This window comes from Dermacentor variabilis, chromosome 10 (assembly GCF_050947875.1).
Source record: "Dermacentor variabilis isolate Ectoservices chromosome 10, ASM5094787v1, whole genome shotgun sequence".
Taxonomy (NCBI): Eukaryota; Metazoa; Arthropoda; class Arachnida; order Ixodida; family Ixodidae; genus Dermacentor; species Dermacentor variabilis.
In genome coordinates, this window is record NC_134577.1 from 19,841,136 (window position 1) to 19,863,477 (window position 22,342).

The window sequence follows — 22,342 nt, forward strand, 5'->3', positions numbered from 1 at the left end:
GCGCTGCACTTCAAACCAGCCAATCGTGTATCCTCGCGACGCGATCACGAACTCCAAGTAGCGGTCTGTATATTCGCCCGTACTGACTGAAGTCCGAACATTCTGAAGTGCTTTCCAAATCTATGAGCGCCCGTTCTTTTGTAATATCTCAGTTTTTCATCATCGTCAGACACATTGCAGCGCGGTTGAAATACGACATTGTCCTTTGTTGCGCTCCCCTGTGTAACGTCTACCAGGATTTTAGCGTACTAGAACGATTAAAGAAAAAAGAAAAGTAGTAAAATTCCTCATAGACGCTATGTTTCTAAACTCAGTCACACTGATTCGTTAACATTGTTGGTGCCTGCTGAATTTCGCATCACCTATGGACAAAACTGCAAAACGGCAGCAGTTCGCGCACAACAAATGGGATCTATGCACGCCCGTCAGCAAAGTCGAATGAACTAAGGTCCTCGTAATTACGAAAACGCTTTACTTAAAGCTATTCGTTGTCCTGACTGCAGTGCGTGCAGATAAAAATGAAAAAAAAAAACTTCATCGGTTGTAAAGTGCATGCACCCGCCGTGGTGGCTCAATGGCTACGGTGTTGAGCTGCTGAGCACGATATCGCGGGATCGAATCCCGGCCACGGCGGCCGCATTTCGATGCGGCGAAATGCCAAAACACCCGTGGTACTTAGATTTAGGTGCACGTTAAGGAACCCCGGGTGGTCGAAATTCCCGGAGTCCTCCACTACGGCGTGCCTCATAATGAGAAAGTGGTTTTGGCACGTAAAACCCCATAATTTTAAAGAAGAGTGTATGCATGGTGTGTACTTTTAAATTTCGTTTCCACCGGCAGGCGCGTGTACAAATTTCAAATCTCCCGCCATTCAGCCTCGCCTGCCCGCTTGCAGTCTAGTTTTTTGCGACTGTTTGTAAGCACGCGATGTTCCAAAACTTACGGCCCGGCGTGAGTGACCTTTGCTGCTTGTTAAAGAGCAAGGCTTGCCACTTGAGTCTTATTACTGTGAATGGTCGCGTGCCGTGCGCGTGTGCGCGAGGGTGAGGCTGAATTGATCCTTCCGGTCCCGAGTTGTACGTAGCCCGTTGCCATGGCTACACCCAAGAGGCAGGAGAGAGAGAGAGGGTGCATGGGGGCTCACGCTACGCACAGGCACCGAAACGGGACATTCTGTTTTGCGTGACTGCACTCGGGTCTCTGGTGTACGTGTGATGTTGAGGATTTCATACAGCGACGATGTGGAATGGGAGCGCTACCTGAGAGGTAACCTCGGGGAAAAAGTTACGCTTATTTGATGTTGATGAATTCGGGCACGCTGAGCGCCTTATTACTAGAGTGCAGGAAAAGAGCTTTTCTTTAGCAAACAGCGCGAATAACGGGACACAGAAAAGACGCACACGACACTGTGTCCTTCTGTGTCCCGTTATTCGCGCTGTTTGCTAAAGAATGTGTTCGTACCATCAAGGCCGGCTAGCTACCATTCTGAAGGAAAAGAGAGTTGGGCGTAGAAATGTTTTGCACAAAGGCAGGCAACACATTCACACGACGAGAACGACCGAGGCGCAACGAAAAGACGCAAAACATAGGAACTACAGGACAAGACTATTGCTCGCGATTGAAGTATTTTTTGAAGATGCTTCAAGTGTATACGCGTACAGAAGTGATCGCGGAAGTGTTGCACAGCAAGCGATAAAAAATCAAAATGATATACCGATACTTCAGTATATCATTCATACGTTTTATCGGTATTCTTTATATTGAATAAATTGTTCAGTTGTCAGTAAGCATATTGCCTTGAGGTTCCTCTATCTTCCTTATTTTCGTTGCTCTTTATAAGTTCTCATGATGAATGTCAACCAACTACTCCGCTTATCCACCTCGCAACACAGTCACAAAACAGTGCTCAGGGCGAAACACGTACTGCACATACAGCATACGGCGCGCGGCGATGATGTTATAGCCATTGGGCTTTATAGGGAACATAACGGCGACGCCGACGGCAAAATGCACCTGGAGTGTTCAGATAATCGCAATAAAAGCTTGGAGCGAGAATAGAAACGTAACTTGGCAAATCGAGCATCAGTCTTGGCCAGGGATAACATACATCCGCAAAGGTCAAACGGCTGTGCGGTGTCAGATTGCAGATCGTAGTATCGCCTGCTGGAAACGACGGTTACGACGTCAGGTAGCTGTTAGAGGCGCTCGACGTCCATTTGAATATCAGCAATGCCTGCTTAGCCTCCCTTTATTTACTTTATTTATTTACAAAATACTGAAGGCCCATGCGGGCCCAAGCAGGAGTGGTAAGATAAAAAAAAAAATCATACATGCATCCAGAAGAAAACAAATGAAACGCTGACATCTGTGTTAAGAAATTAATCAGTTCAATTGAGGCACTGTTGTTTAAAAGTGGTAATGGTAGTGCGTTACAATCTTCAATAGTACGGGGGGAAAAGGAACATTGAAAGGCATTAGTTCTTGTTTGACATGGAGTTCATGATTCAGAGTGGTGATGTCCGGTTTGTCTTGTGGTTAATGGTCGGGCACATGGAGCAGGATGGATCGAGAGTTTATTTTTGAGTAGAAAAAGAAATTTAATCTTTAGAATTTTCCGCCGTAGTTGTGATGTCTGCATGCCAAGATCGTGCATGATAGTTGTTGTTGAGTTAGATATACGGTACTTGGAAAAAATAAACTTAACTGCTTTCCGCTGAATCCTCTTCAGTGCATTAATATTTTGCTTAATATGTGGATCCCAGACGGTGCAGGCGTATTCCATTTTGGGCCTAATGAGTGATCTGTATGCATGAACTGTATGGGCGCGCTTGCTTTAGTTCATGATTATTATGATTATTTATAAATTTCATCTTTTAGTCGAAGTGGCAGCAACCACGGTTTCACACAGATAGGTCGCAGGCAAGGTCTCACCAGGGATCTTTCGCTCATTGTTTGGACAGACAATCTTCTTGAAAAGCGCGTCTCTACGATAACGCTCTTGGAACCTTTCGTGAAGCCCCGATGTTACGGAAGCTACGTACGTTCTGGAACACGCTGTACCATACGGGGGACATTCAGCACCGGTCTCTCGCCGTGTCGGGTAATAGGAAGGGCGGAGGCTGTAGTTAAACGGATACCAAATAGAAAAGCTAAAACAGGCTAGCCTGAAAAGTACTGTTTGAAAAACTATATTTTCATTATTTCGCGATAACAGTTGATCATTCGAAAAGAAAACGCAGGTCAAAGTTCAATTTCTTGAATTTCGCACTGGAACTTTAGTGCCGGCACGTCAATGTGACATCACGCAGTTCATAAGTTTTGCTTTCTTTTTTTTTTTTTTTTGTATTTGGGTCTCATCGGCTCCGTAAAAGTTCGCGAAACTTGCCAAGGTCTCTTTTAGAATACAATGCAGTCCGTTTTTAGCGATAAACGTTTAGCCATGGGCTCTAACGGACACCGGCCTTCAAAAATCTGTGACGTCACGGCGATGTGTAGCTCGGGAACTTCAAGGCGGCGTCGCTGCACGTCTTTCATTCTTGCGACTTTTCTGGCTTACCAAGGCTCATCTCACGGTAAGAGTGGCGCTCTTTTCGGTATTGCGCAAATACCAGTGAATACATTTTTCTCTCTAAGTTGTTCCTTTAAAGGATGCTATAAAGTTGAACATTACGGTTCAGTAAACTGTTGTAGTAAACTACGGGCACGCCATAGCGAAACTGCCGCCCTTGCTGTGAGAGGAGGCTTCGTATAACACGACCGAAAAGACGAACGAGACTGGTGGCGACGCCAATGGCAAGTTCCCGCACTATAGCTCGTCGTGATGTCGCGCATTTTAATAGCTTCTGTAGATAGGGTTCAGTCGGTGAAAAAAAAATAAGGACTGTCATTGCATTATAAGTTAACCAAATAATCAAACGTAGGAAGTTTCGTGAACTTATTGCGCGCGGAACGGCCCGAACGCGAGAAAACGCCTTGAAAATTCGTGACGTAACACTGACCTACCGGCACTGAGGATTAGACGCGATATTCGAGAATTTTGCCTTCATTTCCTCCCTTATATTGTAACGTACCTTTGTCTACCAAATGGATGAGAATATATAGTTTTCGAAGTATACCTTGACGGTCTGAACTACTCCGCTGTATTTCCTTTCTTATTTCCCTCCCTCTCAGTCTCTCTGTTCTTACGCTACTTCAACATTTTTCGATCAATCCTTCAGGTTCATTTCGAAAAAAACGGGGGCGGAGTTTATACTTCCCGCTTTGCCTGTGTTTCCTTAAGCTCCAAGGTCGCGTGCGTAAGATCGAAACGACGCCAACAACATTCCCCATGTTTTTCAGTGCGTTCATGGCGATGAGACCTTGACCGCGCCGCGCGTCGTCCATTACGCTCAATTAGAGGAAAGGCTACATAGAAACCACGTGTCTGCGACATCGCCTCCTCGCGAACTGCCGAGCAGAACGAAGTTTGTCGTCGTGGGCAAGGAACGCCACATTGCGATGAGGAAGCTCAAAGAAGCGCTGTCGTCTCCGCGAAGCATACACAACCGCAACGAAGCATGCCTAGCAGGTCTGGCCTCTTTGCTTGCTTTTAAAAGTGAAGTATCCCTTGGCATAGTCACGACGTCTGAAAGTCGTGAACACAAAATGCTTCTTGTTTAAAATTAAGCGAATAGAATCGTCATATAGTGCCCTGCATGCGATGTCTGGGAGGGCGTAGCTGACGTTACTGTAAACTTGATTGAAATGTTCTTACCTACTGTTAGCTGTTTTCTGGAATAGAGGAGAACGAGACTGTAGCCTCAATTCTACGGCATAAGTATTGTACCGAAAATGCTCAACGCTGTCTAACTGTTGTAATCTTTTGTCTAAAATAAGAATTGTTGTCGTTAAACTAACAACGCCTCCCGTCATAGCGCCACGGTGTGAATACATGGAAGAGGGGAAAAACGATAACGATGTTAAAGCTCTTAATACACGCTATACAAGCGAAGTTGAGTCCTCACGGCCCCATCACCTGTTCGCATGTTATTCAAGGACACCTTCCAGCTTATTATACGGCACCGAAGCTATAGCTAATATCCAAGAAGTTTGAAACAAAGCGATGCACTGTGCTAGGAGTGAAGGAAGGGACAACGGTACGCGTAGTATTACCAGCCGGGAAAATGGTCGTACAGAATATAGATGCATCGCGAGCGGATGATACTCAACAGTTGAGACGAGGAGGAAGAACCAGAGACGACGATGTCATGTAATGAATAGAACATACGCCCGTATAACCAGTTTCGCGAATGAATAATGGGGACCGAGGGATATGAAACAGAGTTCGAAGCGACAGAAGATTGCAAGGAGCGACGACATCGGGAAACTTACAGGCACTAGATGAAGTTAGTTGACGCAGGACAAGTACAACTTGGAGATCGCTGGCAGAGGCGTCATGCAGTAAACTTTAGAGGAAGCTTTAGCGCGGCTCAAACTCTGAAACCGCCTATTCGAATACGTGCAAAACGCTAGAACGCTTTTCTGAGAAAACGAGTAACAGCGCCAAGAACAGGAAGTGCAGACTGCAGACAGACGAAGCAATGACATATATCTTTTCTGAAATAACCCCTGGGTTGATTTTTATGATATTTGGCGCATTTGAGAGAAAAAAAGATAAATTCTAGTGACTAATGGGAGTAAATTTCATTTATGGCCTTGATTGATTTTACAAAAATTTCTGGAACTTGTTAGGTTCGATAAAAATAGAAGCACGAAGTTCACGAATCTGTAACTCAGCGTCAAAAAATATATATATTCTAGTTCTGTAAATTGCATAGGTCAGAAATTCAAAATCGGACAAACTTGATATACTAATTTAACTCTTACGCGAATTTGCTGCAATGTTTGTGAAGGTTTCGTGAAAGTCCTACTCACGCATTAGCGGTTATTTGAGAGTCACGTATATTACAACAAAGCTGACAGTTTTATATGTACTATTAGATACATTTTACACAATCGCGATATCGTGCTTTATATATATAAAAAAAACTTGCCGGCTTAAACAAAAACTCCGCTTTACACAGTTTTAACTTCTCTTTTTTCTTTTAAGTGCAGCAACACATCCAATTTGGTGCGTATAGTTGCCGAGAGGAACCATTTCTCCTTTCCCATGCGTTTATATGGGAGCCCCCGAGCTCAAACTTCCTCTTAATACGGCTGATAATGATTAAGGAAGTAGAAGTGAAAGATAAGCGACGACGCGGAAACGGGATCCCGCCATAGTGCCATAGCGCAGGACGCGACCGGGTGCCTCTCATAATTTCTGAAAGAACGTTTCGTCAGAATGTCGTTCGGAGAGCTCAAACGAGAACTAAAGTTCCTGCGCGCCCGTCGAGGTAACTCGGTGGCTATGGCTTCATGCAGCTCAGCATGAAGTCGTCGGTTCGAATCCCAGTAGCGGCAGCTGCATTCGAATTGCAACTGAATGCGAAAACAATCGTGTACCAGATGCTTTTTGTTACACCCTGCATCAGTTCTGTACAAATTAGAGACTTTAATGGGTGCGATATTGTCTTTAATGAACTGGTAAATCGATAAAACTGTGATATCGTCTTTTATTTATGAGTTAGAGTTGCCAACATGTACTTCTGTTTTAATATTCAGCATTTTTTTAAAGAAAATTCACGGCTTAACATTAAAAAAAAAATGAAATGTGCTTGCCACAGTCAATAAGTTTGATTTCTTTTCCTTTTTTTTTTTTTTTTTGTCGCGTGGAACAAATCGCATAATTGTGGGTGCACCGAATGCCGAGTAAAACGGCTTTCCAGTGTATTTATGACCGTGGATCAGATGAAGAGGGAACGCCCGCAATTGTGGACATCTAATTGTATACTACCTTGTATCTTGTATAAGTAGAGTATTATTGTGAAGAAATGCGGATAGTGTCCTTTCTTGTCGTATCTTCTATTTTGTCTATGTTTATGTCAACATGGTTCATACGATTTCCTGCGCACTGTTGTTCCGTTTTCATTTGATGCACCCTTATAGATAGGAGCTCCCGACGTAGAGCTTCCTTTTAAGAGGCTCGCTGCTGCGTTTTCCTCGTGCCTTGTTTTTTTATTGAGTCTAATTAGCGCTTTAGTAGATCTTTCGGTCGATCCATTCAATTGACCTCTCCATAGTCGTGAAGCTAGCCTCATTCCATGTCAGCTATATAAGAAACCTTGATCACTGTCATGAATGTAGCATGACATGACAACTTGGAGAGAGATACACTAATGCCTTAGTGTTCCTTAATGCCTTACACACACGCTAGTTCCTTTGGTGTATACACTACTGCACGAAAACAGCTAGTGTAGCATTTATTGGGCGCTGCCGAGACACCGTCATCGCCGCCTTCACGGACTCGAGTGAACTCATCGTCCGCGATCAAAAGAACTAATGCAAGCTTGCTGCACAGGTTACCATTAGGTGTGCTGTTCACTCGGCACTGCCTAGACCTTATCCGCCGCGCAGACGGTCCGGACTGCGAGGAGTACGAGGCACCCGAGAACACAGAACACAAGAAACGGAGGTGACGACGCACTCCAGCAAGCAGATCAGCCATTTCAGGCTAACAGGCGGAGCGAAATTTTGAAGCAAGGACTTAGAACCCGCTCAAACTTGAATCCTCCTTGTGGTTAACTTAATTTCCTCGAGATGGCGCCAACAACTCGGTCTACCTAAAGCCTCAGGTCTACCTGTAACGTTGGCTTAAGTGCAAGCTCGTCGGGTGATGCGGAAAGCATGCTGTACTCATATCAGCGGGCCCTTCGTCTCTTTGTGTAGACAAGCTCGAGGACCTCGTTACAGTGTACTTACTGATTGCTTAACTGGGCTTAAGAGGAAGCTTTAGCTCGGATCCAACTCCGACGCGGCCTATTCAAATATATGTAAAACGCAAGAACGATTTCTTTTAGATAACCCCTGTACCGATTTTAATGAAATTTGTTGCATTTGAGAGAGAAGGTTAAATTCTAGTGACTGCTGGCAGTGGAATTGCGATTTAGGGCCTGAATCGGGTCAAAATCATTTTCAAAAATTTGTAAGTTCGAAAAAACTAGAAGCACGAAGTTCACAATTTAATAGCTCTGTATCAGGAACAGATATCACGATTCTGTAAACGGCATCCATTAGATCATTCAAAGCGGACAAATTCAATATGCCAATCTATATATTACGCGGATTTGTTACGTTGTGTACAAGGGTTTTGCAAAAGCTGTACTTACACATCACCTAATTTTTTTGAGATTCATGTGTAATACATCAATTTCGTCCGCTTTAGATGTGCTATGATATCAGATTTACAGAATTGTGATATCATTTTTCATTGGTAAGTTGCGAAGATGTAAACATGATAGTTTAGTTTTCTGAAAATTTTCTATTTTGGCCAACCTTTACTAAGAAATTGACAGCCTAAATAAACAATTCGAAACCAACAGTCACTAGATTTTAAGTTTTTCTTTTAAATGCAGCAAACCTTGTCAAGTTTGGTGCAGTGGTTGCCGAGAAAAACGAATTCCCCTTTGGCGTGCATATATATACCGTATATAGGAGCACCCGAGCTAAAGCTTCCTCTTAACGTTCCAAAATAAAACATCAACTGTAACGAACGGCGGAGCGGAGGCCTTTGAAATGATTTTGTCGGCCTGCCGTTTTTAATGCGCACCTTAACGCGCTTATTTTTTAACGTTCGGTGCCTCCGCTGCGGCTGGGAATCGAACCCGGGACATCGCTCTCAGCAGTAACCAGGCCACAGCTACTGAGTCGTCACGGTGAGCTTCACGCGACGTGTTGAAATCGAGGCTAGGGTTCCGAGGCCGCTCGCTGATGACAAGGGCGCAACGGCATCCTTCGTCTTGGGAAGAGGCCAGAGATTCACTGGCTCCCGAACTGGCCTATTGAGGAATGTTATGGCTTACCCACACCTTGTTTCCAAGGTAAGCTTGGGGGGTCGGCCATTTTGCCTGTCATTTCACTTCAGCGTGGGCTCGAGCCATCGCGTGTCATGCTTGGCGATTAATGCAACCGTTAATGCCCTCATCCGGTCTGTCTTTAAAGGGAGAGGAAAAAGAAAGTGGAGAAAGGAACGGTAGGGAGGTGAACCACACGAGCGTCCCGTTTGCCACCCTACGAAGTGGGAAGAGGTAAAGTGATGGAAATAAAGAAACAAGCAAACAAAGAAGAGGGGAGGAGGTAATAACAGCGCAAACACGTGGGGCTATCCATCACGCCCACAATCGGTCACTGAGGCCAGTCGATTTCAGAGACCGCAGTAATGCCCGCGTCGCTTTGTAATTAAGCCCACGGCGCGTTGGACCACGGTGCAAGAATCGTTGCCTCGGAAAATGGTCTATGATCTAACCAGTCGAATGCACTCCGAAGAGCGTCGCGTTCGACATCGCAACGATGACATAACCACTACACGTGTTCGACTGTCCCTTCACAGTTGCACGAGTCACATGTGGGTATGACATTCCGCTAAGGAGTGAACATAGGCTTTGGTAAAAGTCACCCTCAACAGGAGGCGGTACAGTAATGTTGCATCACGGCGGGAGAGGTGCGATGAAACTTGCAGCTTTAACGAAGAGTCAAATCTTTGGAGACGACAGTTCGAGATACTCGGCGTGTTTCGCAAAGTCTGGCCGCTCTTGGGAAAATTACATTATCCGGCTACACCCAGTCGCGCCAGTGTAACACACATGACAGAAGTGATTACGTGACGGGCTGCTTGAACTTGCAGCTATTTAAAGCCAGCATCCATCGCTCTCGAGAAGCCGCAGAGGCGCTTCATCATCATCATCATTAGCCTGGTTACGCCCACTGCAGGGCAAAGGCCTCTCCCACACTTCTCCAACTACCCCGGTCATGTACTAATTGTGGTCATGTTGTCCCTGCAAACTTCTTAATCTCATCCGCCCACCTAACTTTCTGCCGCCCCCTGCACGCTTCCCTTCCCTTGGAATCCAGTCCGTAACCATTAATGACCATCGGTTATCTTCCCTCAATACATATACTGCCCATGCCCCATTTCTTTTTCTTGATTTCAACTAGGATATCATTAACTCGCGTTTGTTCCCTCACCCAACCTGCTCTTTTCTTATCACTTAACGTTACACCTATCATTCTTCTTTCCATAGCTCGTTCCGTCGTCCTCAATTTAGGTAAAACCCTTTTCGTAAGCCTCCAGGTTTCTGCCCCGTACGTGAGTACTGGTAAGACACAGCTGTTATACACTTTTCTCTTGAGGAATAATGGCAAGCTGCTGTTCATGATCTGAAAATGCCTGCCAAACGCACCCCAGCCCATTCTTATTCTTCTGATTATTTCAGTTTCATGATCCGGATTCGCGGTCACTACATGCCCTAAGTAGATGTATTCACTTACCACTTCCAGTGCCTCGTTACCTATCGTAAACTGCTGTTCCCTTCCGAGACTGTTAAACATTACTTTAGTTTTCTGCAGATTAATTTTTACACCCACCCTTCTGCTTTGCCTCTCCAGGTCAGTGAGCATGCATTGCAGTTGGTCCCCTAAGTTACTAGGCAAGGCAATATCATCAGCTAATCGCAAGTTACTAAAGTATTCTCCATTAACTCTTATCCCCAATTCTTCCCAATCCAGGTCTCTGAATACCTCCTGTAAACACGCTGTGAATAGCATTGGAGAGATCTTATCTCCCTGCCTGACGCCTTTCTTTATAGGGGTTTTGTTGCTTTCTTTATGGAGAACTACGGAGACTGTGGAGCCGCTATAGATATCTTTCAGTATTTTTACATACGGCTCGTCTACACCCTGATTCCGTAATGCATCCATGACTGCTGAGGTTTCGACTTAATCAAACGCTTTCTTGTAATCAATGAAAGCTATATATAAGGGTTGGGTTATAATTATACTCCGCACATTTCTCTATCACCTGATTGATAATGTGAATATGGCCTATTGTTGAGTAGCCTTTACGGAATCGTGCCTGGTCCTTTGGTTGACAGAAGTCTAAGGTGTTCCTGATTCTATTTGCGATTACCTCACGAAATACTTTGTAGGCAACGGATAGTAAGCTGATCGGTCTATAATTTTTCAAGTCTTTGGCGTCACCTTTCTTATGGATTAGGATTATCTTAGCGTTCTTCCAAGATTCCGGTACGCTCGAAGTCAGGAGGCATTGCGTATACAGGGTGGCCAGTTTTTCTAGAACAACCTGCCCACCATTCTTCAACAAATCTGATGTTATACTTGATGCTCCACAGCTACCTTCCCCCTTTGCATAGCTCCCAAGGCTTTCTTTACTTCTTCCGGCGTTACTTGTGGGATTTCAAATTCCTCTAGACTATTCTATCTTACATTATCGTCGTGCGTGCCACTGGTACTGTATAAATCCCTATAGAACTCCTCAGCCACTTGAGCTATCTCATCCATATTAGTAATGATATTGCCGGCTTTGTGTCTTAACGCATACATCTGATTCTTTCCTATTCCTAGTTTCTTTTTCACTGCTTTTGGGCTTCCTCCGTTCCTGAGAGCATGTTCAATTCTATCCATATTATACTTCCTTGTGTCAGCTGTCTTACGCTTGTTGATTAACTTAGAAAGTTCTGCCAGTTCTATTCTAACTGTAGGGTTAGAGGTTTTCATACATTGGCGTTTCTTGATCAAATCTTTCGTCTCCTGCGATAGCTTACTGCCATCCTGTCTAACGGAGTTACCACCGACTTCTATTGCACACACCTTAAAGATGCCTATAAGATTATCGTTCATATCTACAACACTAAGGTCCTCTTCCTGAGTTAAGGCCGAATACCTGTTCTGTAGCTTCATCTGGAATTCCTCTATTTTTCCTCTTACCGCTAACTCATTGATCGGCTTCTTATGTACCAGTTTCTACCGTTCCCTCCTCAAGTCTAGGCTGATTCGAGTCCTTACCATCCTATGGTCACTGCAGCGCACCTTGCCGAACACATCCACATCTTGTATGATGCCAGGGTCAGCGCAGAGTATAAAGTCTATTTCATTTCTAGTCTTGCCATTCGGGCTCCTCCAAGTCCACTTTCGGCTATGCCGCTTGCGAAAGAAGGTATTCATTATCCGCATATTATTCTGTTCTGCAAACTCTGCTAATAAGTCTCCCCTGCTATTCCTAGAGCCTATGCCATATTCCCCCACTGACTTGTCTCCAGCCTGCTTCTTGCCTACCCTGGCATTGAAGTCGCCCATCAGTATAGTGTATTTTGTTTTGACTTTACCCATCACCGTTTCCACGTCTTCATAGAAGCTTTCGACTTCCTGGTCATCATGACGGGATGTAGGGCCGTAGACCTGTACGACATTCAATTTGTACCTCTTATTAAGTTTCACAACAAGACCTGCCACCCTCTCGTTAATGCTATAAAATTCTTGTATGTTACCAGCTACATCCTTATTAATCAGGAATCGAACTCCTAATTCTCGTCTCTCCGCTAAGCCCCGGTAGCACAGGACGTGCCCGCTTTTTAGCACAGTATATGCTTGTTTCGTTCTCCTAACTTCACTGCGCCCTATTATATCCCACTTGCTGCCCTCTAATTCCTCCAACAGCACGGCTAGACTCACCTCACTAGACAACGTTCTAGCATTAAAGGTTGCCAGGTTCAGATTCCAAGAGGCGTTTAGGCGCACTCGAATGACGCATTTCCACATGGTACGCAAGTGCGAGAGACAGACACCACGCTGCAGTGGAAATAAAATAACTACACACACTTCAGAAGCAGCTGCCTCAAGCGCAGCCAGCTTTTTAATTGCGGGAGAAACTACACAACGCGCGAAGATGTCGGCATTAACACCGTCTACGCTAGCGCTGGCTTCCCGTAATGTGCCCGGACTGATGTTACTAAAGTGGTCATCACCGATACGACAATGAAAATGGTGTGAAAGCAGTCGTGCAAGCTGATAATTGTTTGTCAATGAAAACTATATCACTAAGTGACGTTAACTAAATGCAGTAAATATCCCACCCAGGATTTCTGCCGGGGGTGGGGTAGCGGTGAAATTTTGGCAAGAAAGTGCTCGCTAAATACATTCCCACTTGTGAATGATTCCTTCTTCGTACGCAAGAAAGCAGAAAGAAAAAGAAACAAACAGACAAAAAAAGAACAGATGCGCTGGAATAGGTGCCGTGTTTGTACGCGAGCCTTTTTACGACATAACAAGGCAGCACATTCGCGGATTCTGCCTAGAGCTCGGCGCTCAGCCACTTATGGCTTCGTAACCTGGCTCATACCTTGGCCACACCAGTGGTTCGCACTACTCTGCGCCCCACCGCTCCCCGCGTTTGTCTACCGGGCTCTGCTGTTAAGAGGATAATCGCCTGTTCCCGAAAGGCAGCACTACAACCCTAGAGTTATAGAAAGAGAGAAGGATAATTTATTTCAGGAAACCAGCTGCTCAGAGGGAAGAGGCGCACGAGGACTGATGATGAGGATAGACAATATAGCACGCTAGTACACGCACGTTCGTGTTTCAAGGGCCCGTTCGCACCCTGGTACTTCTTAGCCTGTGTCAACAACAACAACAACAACAACAACAACAACAACAACAACAACAACAACAACAACAACAATAATAATAATAATAATAATAATAATAATAATAATGAGAGCCTTGATGTGGTTCGCTTCGCTCCGACCCTCAGTAGTGGAGTTGCTATGACGTTGCGTTGCTCAGCTCAAGGTCGCAGGTTCGATCCCCGCCACGGCGGCTGCACTAACGAATAAAACGCTCGTATGAAGTGCACGATTTAGGTGTGCGTAAAAAAACCTTAGGTGGTGAAAATTCATACGGAGTACCCCACTACGGCGCGCTTCATAATCGTATCGAGGTTTTGTCACGTAAAACCCCAAACCTAATTGGCTCATGCAAGAACGCTTAATTGTGAAGTGTTAACGGAAATAGGCGTGTGTTCCCTGCGGTTAGGATATCCCTTTCAGTCACGCTGTCTCCATATACAGACGCACGCAACTTACTTTTGAACGTTCGGACTGGTGATGAACTATATCGACTACTGTGATACTACTACGACTAGTGACGAACGCCTAGTGAAGTGAAAAATCGTGAACATGACGCTGAATGTAAACTTAGCCCTCTGATAACCAAAAATAATGTCTATAGTTCACTTTATTACGCAGAGTAACTAAATATATTGGTATTTTGGAAGTTTCACTGCCACGTTTGATGACAAGTTCATTGTGTTGTCCTTTATCATTGCGGTTAAATAGTGTGTTTCCTTGCTCCCCATGAGGAGACCCGCAGCTCAGTAATAATTAGCGCATGTACATGAAAGTGTGGTAATATCATATCACGCCCCACGCGCCGTAAACTGTGGCCACGCGAGGGTGAGCCCAGAAAGATGGTGGCTTGATGCGCTCCCCGGTCTTCCGATGTTGTAGGTCACGTGATCAACCGCGTGCTGGGGAGGGTCAGGTGAGCGCACTTCTTCTCCTCTAACCCCGGCCGTGGCTGCGAGCCCTATGTTGGAGGTAATCTCTGGCAGGCACAAAAGCTCGGGGAGCCTGTGTGCTCGGTAGCTTCATGTGTGCAGTCTTCTCGAGCGCCTATTGCTGGAGGTCGCGCAATCTAAATGTTCGAAGACGCGTTGAAGCGAGAGGCAACACGTAGTTTTCGCTCCACTCGTCATGCCAGATTGTGACAAAGTTCGCGGTCATCGAGTGCGATCGGCTCATGTTTGCCGCAGGTGACGCCACGCTCGTTAATTACCAAACGATTGTACGCTGCGCTATAAAGGCCGATAAATATATGAACCTTACCCGCCGTGGTGGCTTGGCGGCTATGGTACGTGTTGCGCTGGCAAGCTCGAGGTGGCGGGATCAAATCCCGGCCATGGCGGCCGAATTTCGATGGGGGAAAAAATACTTAAGAAACTACAGGTGGTCAGAATGAATTCGGAGTCGCCCACTACGGCGTGCCTCATAATCAGATGGTGCTTTTGCCACGCGAAACCTCAGAAGTTATTTTTATTTAACTACGAACTTTACTTCGTCTAGTTTGCCATCGCTATCAATGCTTCGCCTTTCGGGCGAAACTGCGTCTTTTCTTATCCGTATGTAACTATGTCGCCAGCGTTATCTCTTCAATCTGTGGCGGCTTGTGTGTTCTTCCGCACCGACTAGTATTTTTTTTTTCGCCAGTGCGTAAGATCTAAGATTCAAATAAAGCTTTTGCGATATAACACGTCGAGGGCCCGCGGCCTTGGTGCGCATCGCAAGCGATCCAACAAAAACGACGCTCTTTTTGCGCGCGTTAGTAGCCAGACTCTACCGTTGTCAGGGACAGCGTCGACGCCGTTCTTCCTCGCAAAAAAGAACTGCGCCCGAAACCGACACAAACCAAAGGCTAACCCGCTAGGGATGTGCGCCAAAATTTTTTTCCTTCGTCCAACAACCAACTTTCCCTGGAGCTACGCGTCAGCAGCGACGGAGACATCCGCACGCACGCACACATAGGCGCCCCGCGTATACTCTCTCGGTTTGGCCTTGGCGTCGTCTCTGTCGACCGAACTATGGCGCCCCGACTTTTCTCTTTCTTGTTAAGTCATCGCTTCTTGGCCGACCGCTCCGCTTAACGTTCCCTCCTTCCTTCCCCTCGCACACAGCGTTATAGTCTACTCTCTTCTATGCATCTACTTTTCTTCCTCCGCGAAGCAACTGCTCTTATGTCGTTCGGCAGGGATTTCAAAGGACATTCTTTTGTAGCCAAACGTTTCATAGGCGCCGCCTATCTCGCCAAAGTCCATCTGGCGCGCCGTCGAAACAAACACAGGTGAGTCCTTCCACGTGACAAGGAGGGGCGTCTTCCCATCTGACGCAGAGAGCCATACTGCCCTCGCCACCACCGATTCCGTTCATCCCCCCTCTCTCTGTCGTTGCACCACGCTGCCGCTAGATGGCGTCGCGCTTGGTCCCACTTTCGGGTTGTTTACTTTTGCTCTTTCGCGCTAGCACCACCCGCGCTACTACCGTGCTGCTGGCCCGCAATTCAAGTGCGTTTTTTCGGACCAGCGCCGTTCGCGTCACACAGTGCTCTATAACCGGCGCGGCGGCTTAGCACCACCAGATAGGCGCGTTAGCGCAGACACCTCTACTCTACGCCTCCGGTTTCGCGCAGGGAGTCTCGGAGACGGAAAAAAAAAAAAGACAGCTCCTCCTGCAGAGGGAGAATGCATCTGTCTGACGTTATCGTGAGTCCGACTAATACTGTGCGCTTTTGGTTGTCCGTGTGTGCAAGTGAGTGAGACATACTCGGACATCTCGGTGAGCGGGTCAGTTGTGTTGGCATAGCATCGCCTATCGCTTCGTCACTGCTCGCCAAGTTCGTTCTGTCGGCTGCTACCGTGGCCGTGCTGTGTCTGCCGTATTCGTCAAGCAAGCTTCTCCGCTGTGTCCACACAACTTGATCGCCAAGGCGATCGACGAGGAAGATGTTCAGTTGGTTCTTCGAGGGACGGCCCGAACTGGAAGCAGGTAGGAAATGCGTTGCCTGGTCTTTGCTGCTCATAAATCAGCTGCAAGATGGGCTTGCCAACTTCTCTGCATGCGCCGTTTCCCCCCAGCTGCCTGCTCACGCCAGTTTGTGTTGTTGCCACCTGCCACTCCCACCACCAGATACGGCCGTATGGTTGGGAGAGGGTGTGCGCGGTATGGGCAGCGTTGCGCGTTTTGGGGAGATGCCCGCAACACACGTGGTGCGGTGACGCAACCCCGCGACCAGGCAATCCTGTGCCCCTTTCTTACTGGCCTGCTGATGTTTCAAGTGGCGCGGGGCTTTATATTTTTTTTTTTTCGGCAGAAGCGCACGCACCATGTAACCCCGGAACGGCGTCGGGCTCGTGTTCGGGGTAGAGACCGAGGAAAGCGATTGCTTGGCGCATCTGCGCACTTTGCGGAAGTGTTGCAACGTTGGGTGCGGGGTTGATCCCCTCGCTCGGCGACGTGACGTCACTACTACCGTATTTCTTGTTCGCGGTATACAGCATAGTGCGTATCGCTCTCAGTCCTGCTACCGCGCAGAAACTTGCAGGAGCGGCCAGGAGAGAACGTAATTGTCGTTTCCTGGAATTACGAAACGCGGAATCTAAGTCTACGGCTGTAGTGTAACAGGAGTAACGGCTGTTCTTAATGTCCATCACTTTCCTACCCTTTCCTTGGGTTGAATATTGCTCGAAGGTGTCTTCCTAGCAAGTCTTGAGCCGCTTTTGTTCAAGTGAATTCTGAATCCGTCCCGATTGTCGACGCACTTCTGGTGCCATTGTTGAGCGGCTAAGCTTTCCGGCTTCTCTATCTCGAACTTTGACAGAAATTTCCTTCGCACTTCTCCCGTCCCAAGAGCACGGTCGTTTCACGCTATTTCCTCGTCACCGTCACTGCGCACATCTATATTACCATCGTTTCAGTTGATATAGACACTGCTTCGCGGGGAACGCTTCAAATCCGTTCAGCTCTATCGGCTCGGCTGGTGACCCACCGTAGAGAAGTCGCAAAACCCAGCCTCGAGCAAAGATCGAATGTGCTCAATTTTCCTTGAGAGGCCGTGGAGACAAGTTTGCTCTATCCCGCCGGTTTCGTCGGTCGCGGACAACGCCTGTTCTAATTACCGAAACGCTTTCTGCAGCAAGCGTGCGTAGCGCACCATATACTTGACCTACATGAAATATTTATATCAAGCATAGTTCACGCGTCGTACGCTTAATCACTGGCGTATGATGCAGTCTGTCGCTACAAATCGTCACTTCCAAACAACGGAGAACGTGTTGGCGGTCGCGTTCCAGTTCTTTTGAGAGCAGGAAAAAAGATGCATAAAACAAGTCTGCTGGAACTCTGAGGACGTTGCTATTGAAAGCAGCCCCCCCCCCCCTTGTCACTCGGCAAAGGGGGGGGGGGGGGTGCAGCCTGTCCACTCGGCGTGCCTCAGATTCCAGAGATTGGACTCGCCGCCTGCGTTTATGTTGCGGCGTGATAAAAAGAGAGACCTCGGACGACAGCTATAGGTCGCTGGTGTGGCGCTTCGTGGAGGAAAGACGGCGGGCTGGCTCCCGGCTGTCATGCCTTTCGTTCTGAGCTGTCTAGTAGCACGATTACGTGACGGGAATGGTCGTGGCGCTGCATTTAGGCATTCTTCATAGGAAAGGGGTAAAAGAAAAAAAATGAAGCAAAAAGAAAATTACCGTCAACGTGCGCTTATCTTCATTGTGACAACTAGTTCTGTCAAACAAGACGCGTCTGTCGGAAGTGCAGGAAACATCACCGCGTGCATTTTTTTTCCACCTTAAGACGCGGTTCAGTCAAACCAGCATCGATCGCTTCCGCGTTGGAATACGTCGATAAGTAAAAAAAAAAAAAAAAAAGTTGAGTGCGCTACGAGTTACGTCGGGCCTATCGTGGTGGGTCTGGCTCCCTTCCACCGCCGTTGGAGCGAGAACGTGGTTTCGATTACCGACCGCCGCAGCGCCTGCAGGACGCTCGTCTATCGTGCTTTTAGTCGGGAGCACATTAAAGAACCCTATCTTTTCTTCAACGCTACACCCCCTTCCCCCAGTGCAGGGTAGCAAACCGGACATGCGTCTGGTTAACCTCCCTGCCTTTCCTCTCTTCCTTCTTTATCTTCTCCCTCTCTCCTCTCTCGGTGGCCAGGATTAATCCGGAGCCTTCCACTACAGCGTCCCTCATAACACACTAAGCAGTCTCGTGACAATACAACCCCCCCCCCCCCTCCAACCCCCAACTTGAGACCCTCCTACGGCTTCTTAGTTGTCACGTGTCACGGAGAGAACCCAAGCTGCGCAGTCGGTCTTTCTTTAATTTTTTTTAATGCAATAACTGAATCATGCATGAACTGAAAAAAATGTCTGCGAACACTCGCCATGCTATACGCTTGTAATATTCCGGCACATCCGGCATCGAGTATGCAACTTTCGCAGCATCTCGAACTTGATGGATCGCGCATCCCGGCACACGGACAAAAGCAAGTTCTAACAGTTCTGTGAATTGGAACACCCGATCATGTGACATATATAGCTCGCTGAACCACATTACTCTGCACAGTACAAGTCTGTATGCAGGCGTGATAAATCTTCACTTAATATTCTGCGCTCAACGTCGACCCTCCAGCGCTAGAGCGGCCCGTTGCTGCTACCCTGCAGTGCTCAGTAAGTGTGCGTGTAATTTGCGTTGCAACTTTTTTTTATTGTTTTGTTTCAGCTTCTAGAGCAGTCATCTCCGCTTGAGAGGGGAAAAAAATACGACAAAGACTGGGGACGAGCACTTTAGACTCGCTCGTGAGGCCGGCGGTGCCTGAGGGGAAGTTCTCGTTTCGCCAGGAAACCGAAAAAGAAAGAAAGAAAATGCAGAGCAAGATAGGGAAGCATACGTGCTTCTTTCTGACCCATTTTTAAGTTTGCTCAACTTTCAGTCTTGATTGTGACTTTGCTACAAAACTCCACATGGAAAGAAAAACTAAAAGGGTTGGTGGAGGATGAGAGAGAGAGAGAAAAAAAAAAACATGCCATGATTTAATAAGCCATTATTAGCTGACATGGTTCTATCTATAATATAGCGTTAATTCGCTATTCTTGGCTTCGCAACTGCGTGTTGTTCAATTATTCTACTTATATTCCTTGTTCGCTAGGTATGCCGATAATCACTATCTTGTTTTATTTTCCTTCTTTCATGCTTTTCTTATTCAATGCCCTGACAGGGGACTGTAAGGGTATTTTCACATATAAAAAAAAAGCTTTCAAAAAATGCCGGACCCGCCGTGGTTGCTCAGTGGCTATGGTGTTTGGCTGCTGAGCACGAGGTCGCGGGATCGAATCCCGGCATCGGCGGCTGCATTTCGATGGGGGCGAAATGCGAAAACACCCGTGTGCTTGGATTTAGGTGCACGTTAAAGAACCCCAGGTGGTTGAAATTTCTGGAGTCCTCCACTACGGCGTGCCTCATAATCACAAAGTGGTTTTGGCACCTGAAACCCCATAAGTTAATTTAATTTAAAAAAAAAAAATGCCAGGAAAGAAATAGCGCCATGATTCTTGAGGAAAGATTAACACCGTTAGGGGGGACGGTTGTCGTTGGCTATACGACTTTAAACGGGGCACCGAAGCCAGTGAGCCGGCCAGTGATGTTACGCGACGCGATAGTGTACACGCATAATCAGCAGTGCAGATGTACCGTGTAAAAATGATGAGCCACAATCGAAATTACTACGTGGTCATCTTTTGGTATACCGCCTTGCTTACAGTCTGGGGCTGTTAAATTTCGGGCCGGCTTGCGGTATACGAGAGCGCTGTAGGTTTGCCCTTACAAATTTTTTAATAGAAAGTCTATAGACTGTCTACAGACATCTACAGACTGTCTATAGACTTTCTATAAACATTTTTGTAAGGGTGATAAGGCCTTTCAGTAAAGCGCTGCGAAATGCGCGCTGAAAAACCAACGGAAGAATTTTCTTTTCTTTTCTTTCTTTTTCTTTTTTTTTCTTTTTTTTTTGCAGAAGTCCCGCAGGAAGGGCAGAGCAGCAACGGCGGTTTTATATTAGAGAGCTTTAGCATAGTCTGCACCACCTGCCTGCCAGCTTCGCATGTGCTATAAACTGCCTCAAGTTGGCGCACACCTTACCTATATATACGTGCAAAGTTGGCGAGCAGCCGAAGGCAGTATGTTTGAAGCAGGGTGTGCGACTGGGCTAGTTGGTATTCCATGCTGAAGTGACTAGCGCAAGAATGGGCACGGGACACTAAAAAGGCGACAAGGACAAGCGCTTGCCCTTGTCGCCTTTTTAGTGTCCCGTGTACACTCTTGCGCTAGTCACTTCAGCGTGAAGGCAGTATGATGGTAAAGTGTTGTCAGTATGTTAAAACTCACTAATTCTAGCATACTGCATGGATCTACGTGCTGTTTTTGTGCCAATATGAATATGGGCGTTGTAGCAGGTTGCATGCAACGAACGTAACTGCAAATGGCCAAGTGTTGGAGGGGTGAATTATCTATTCGTCGTATGTGACTCCGTAAGTACTAGCACGTGCACCTGCCTGGTGGTCTTATTCACTCTGCCCGAAGGTTCAACGTATCAATCACACGCAAAACTTGGCCGCGTTGCTTGACATTCATTAGACTGCAGCTCGAAGAAGACTGCGACGCACCTTGTGCTCTCCCGCGTGCTATCTCTGCGTCGCCGACCCCCTTGCGTTGCCGTCACATTGTATACGTATCGATAGCTACGTTTACACAAACCCGATGAAGTCGGGTTGAGTGAGCTCCTCGGGCCCGAATTCGGTCGTTGGGTCCACGTAAACGATAGCGCGTCGGGCCGAGAGAGCGGGCGTCGAATCGAGTTCGGTCAACCCACCTGCACTCGAGAGGTGCGTTTACTCGCACAACCCTTTTTGGTAACATCAATGTAAAATGCGTACGGGGTCATGGTGGGTTAGCTCGACTTCCGAGTCGACCCGCTCGCGTTGAGTCAGTGCAAACGAAGCTAATAGAGAGTTTTACGCATTCTGAAACCCAAACTCCACTGTACGTCTTCTGGGTTCTTTTGTACACCCTGTTTCTAAAACTGGCTAATGTACCGACGATTGGGCCTTTTCGTAGCTTTTGATTTGTTCGTATCTTATGCACTTCCAACAAGAGAGAGAGAGAGAGAGAGAGAGAGAGAGAGAATGAAAGGAAAAGTTTGACGTCGCTGCTGTCTTAATCTCCTGTCTCACCTAGCTGACATGCCCTGGTGTATTGTCGGCGAGAGGCCTAGCCTCTCGCCGACAATACACCAGAGAATGTCAGGTGAGACAGGAGATTAAAATTCAGATAAGCGTTTCTGCCGGCCGCTTATTACGAAATCTGGTTTTCACGTCGGGAAAAAAAAATAAGAGGTCCGTACAACGTCAGCCGCGGGCGTAGTTAATGAATGTAGAATAGTTCTGCGCGCAGCGCCTTGCCAACTCGTCACACGAGCATGATATTGTTAAGCGAACCTGACCTCGCGTCTGCTGTGCACCGCTTTATTATTAGGTCACTGTTGGCGACCAATTTGTTAAAGAAAGCAGGAGGCGGTATAGAGTTAGGTGAGGCAGTCGGCCGTAAGCACACTTTTTTTTTTCTTTGTAACGCTGCATGGCGATCATAACCCTTCGCTTTATGGAAAACCAAATGAAAGTAAACTTTCAAGTATAGGCAGTTTGTTTTCCCCATTCCAAAACTACAACAGGGTATCGCGTTACGACTGCCCTGAACGGTTCTTATTTCGATAATTTCATCATGTTATATCTTACGACTGTCGCGTGCAC

General features: G+C 46.8%; 1 protein-coding gene across 3 annotated transcripts in view; it reads left to right on the forward strand.

Moving 5' to 3' along the window:
• LOC142560071 (1-phosphatidylinositol 4,5-bisphosphate phosphodiesterase delta-1-like) overlaps window positions 1-22,342 on the forward strand; it is an 86,093-nt gene that overhangs the window by 26,017 nt on the left and 37,734 nt on the right. The window contains exon 1 of one of the 3 annotated variants that reach the window (XM_075671863.1): window positions 1,147-1,266. The exons of 1 other annotated variant lie outside the window; for it this stretch is intronic. In XM_075671863.1, the coding sequence (XP_075527978.1) occupies window positions 1,215-1,266 (52 nt within the window). In that variant the 5' untranslated portion in view covers window positions 1,147-1,214. Of the gene's footprint in view, window positions 1-1,146; window positions 1,267-15,992; window positions 16,527-22,342 lie in introns of those variants that run through there. One more of the 3 variants, XM_075671864.1, reaches the window with a different exon arrangement.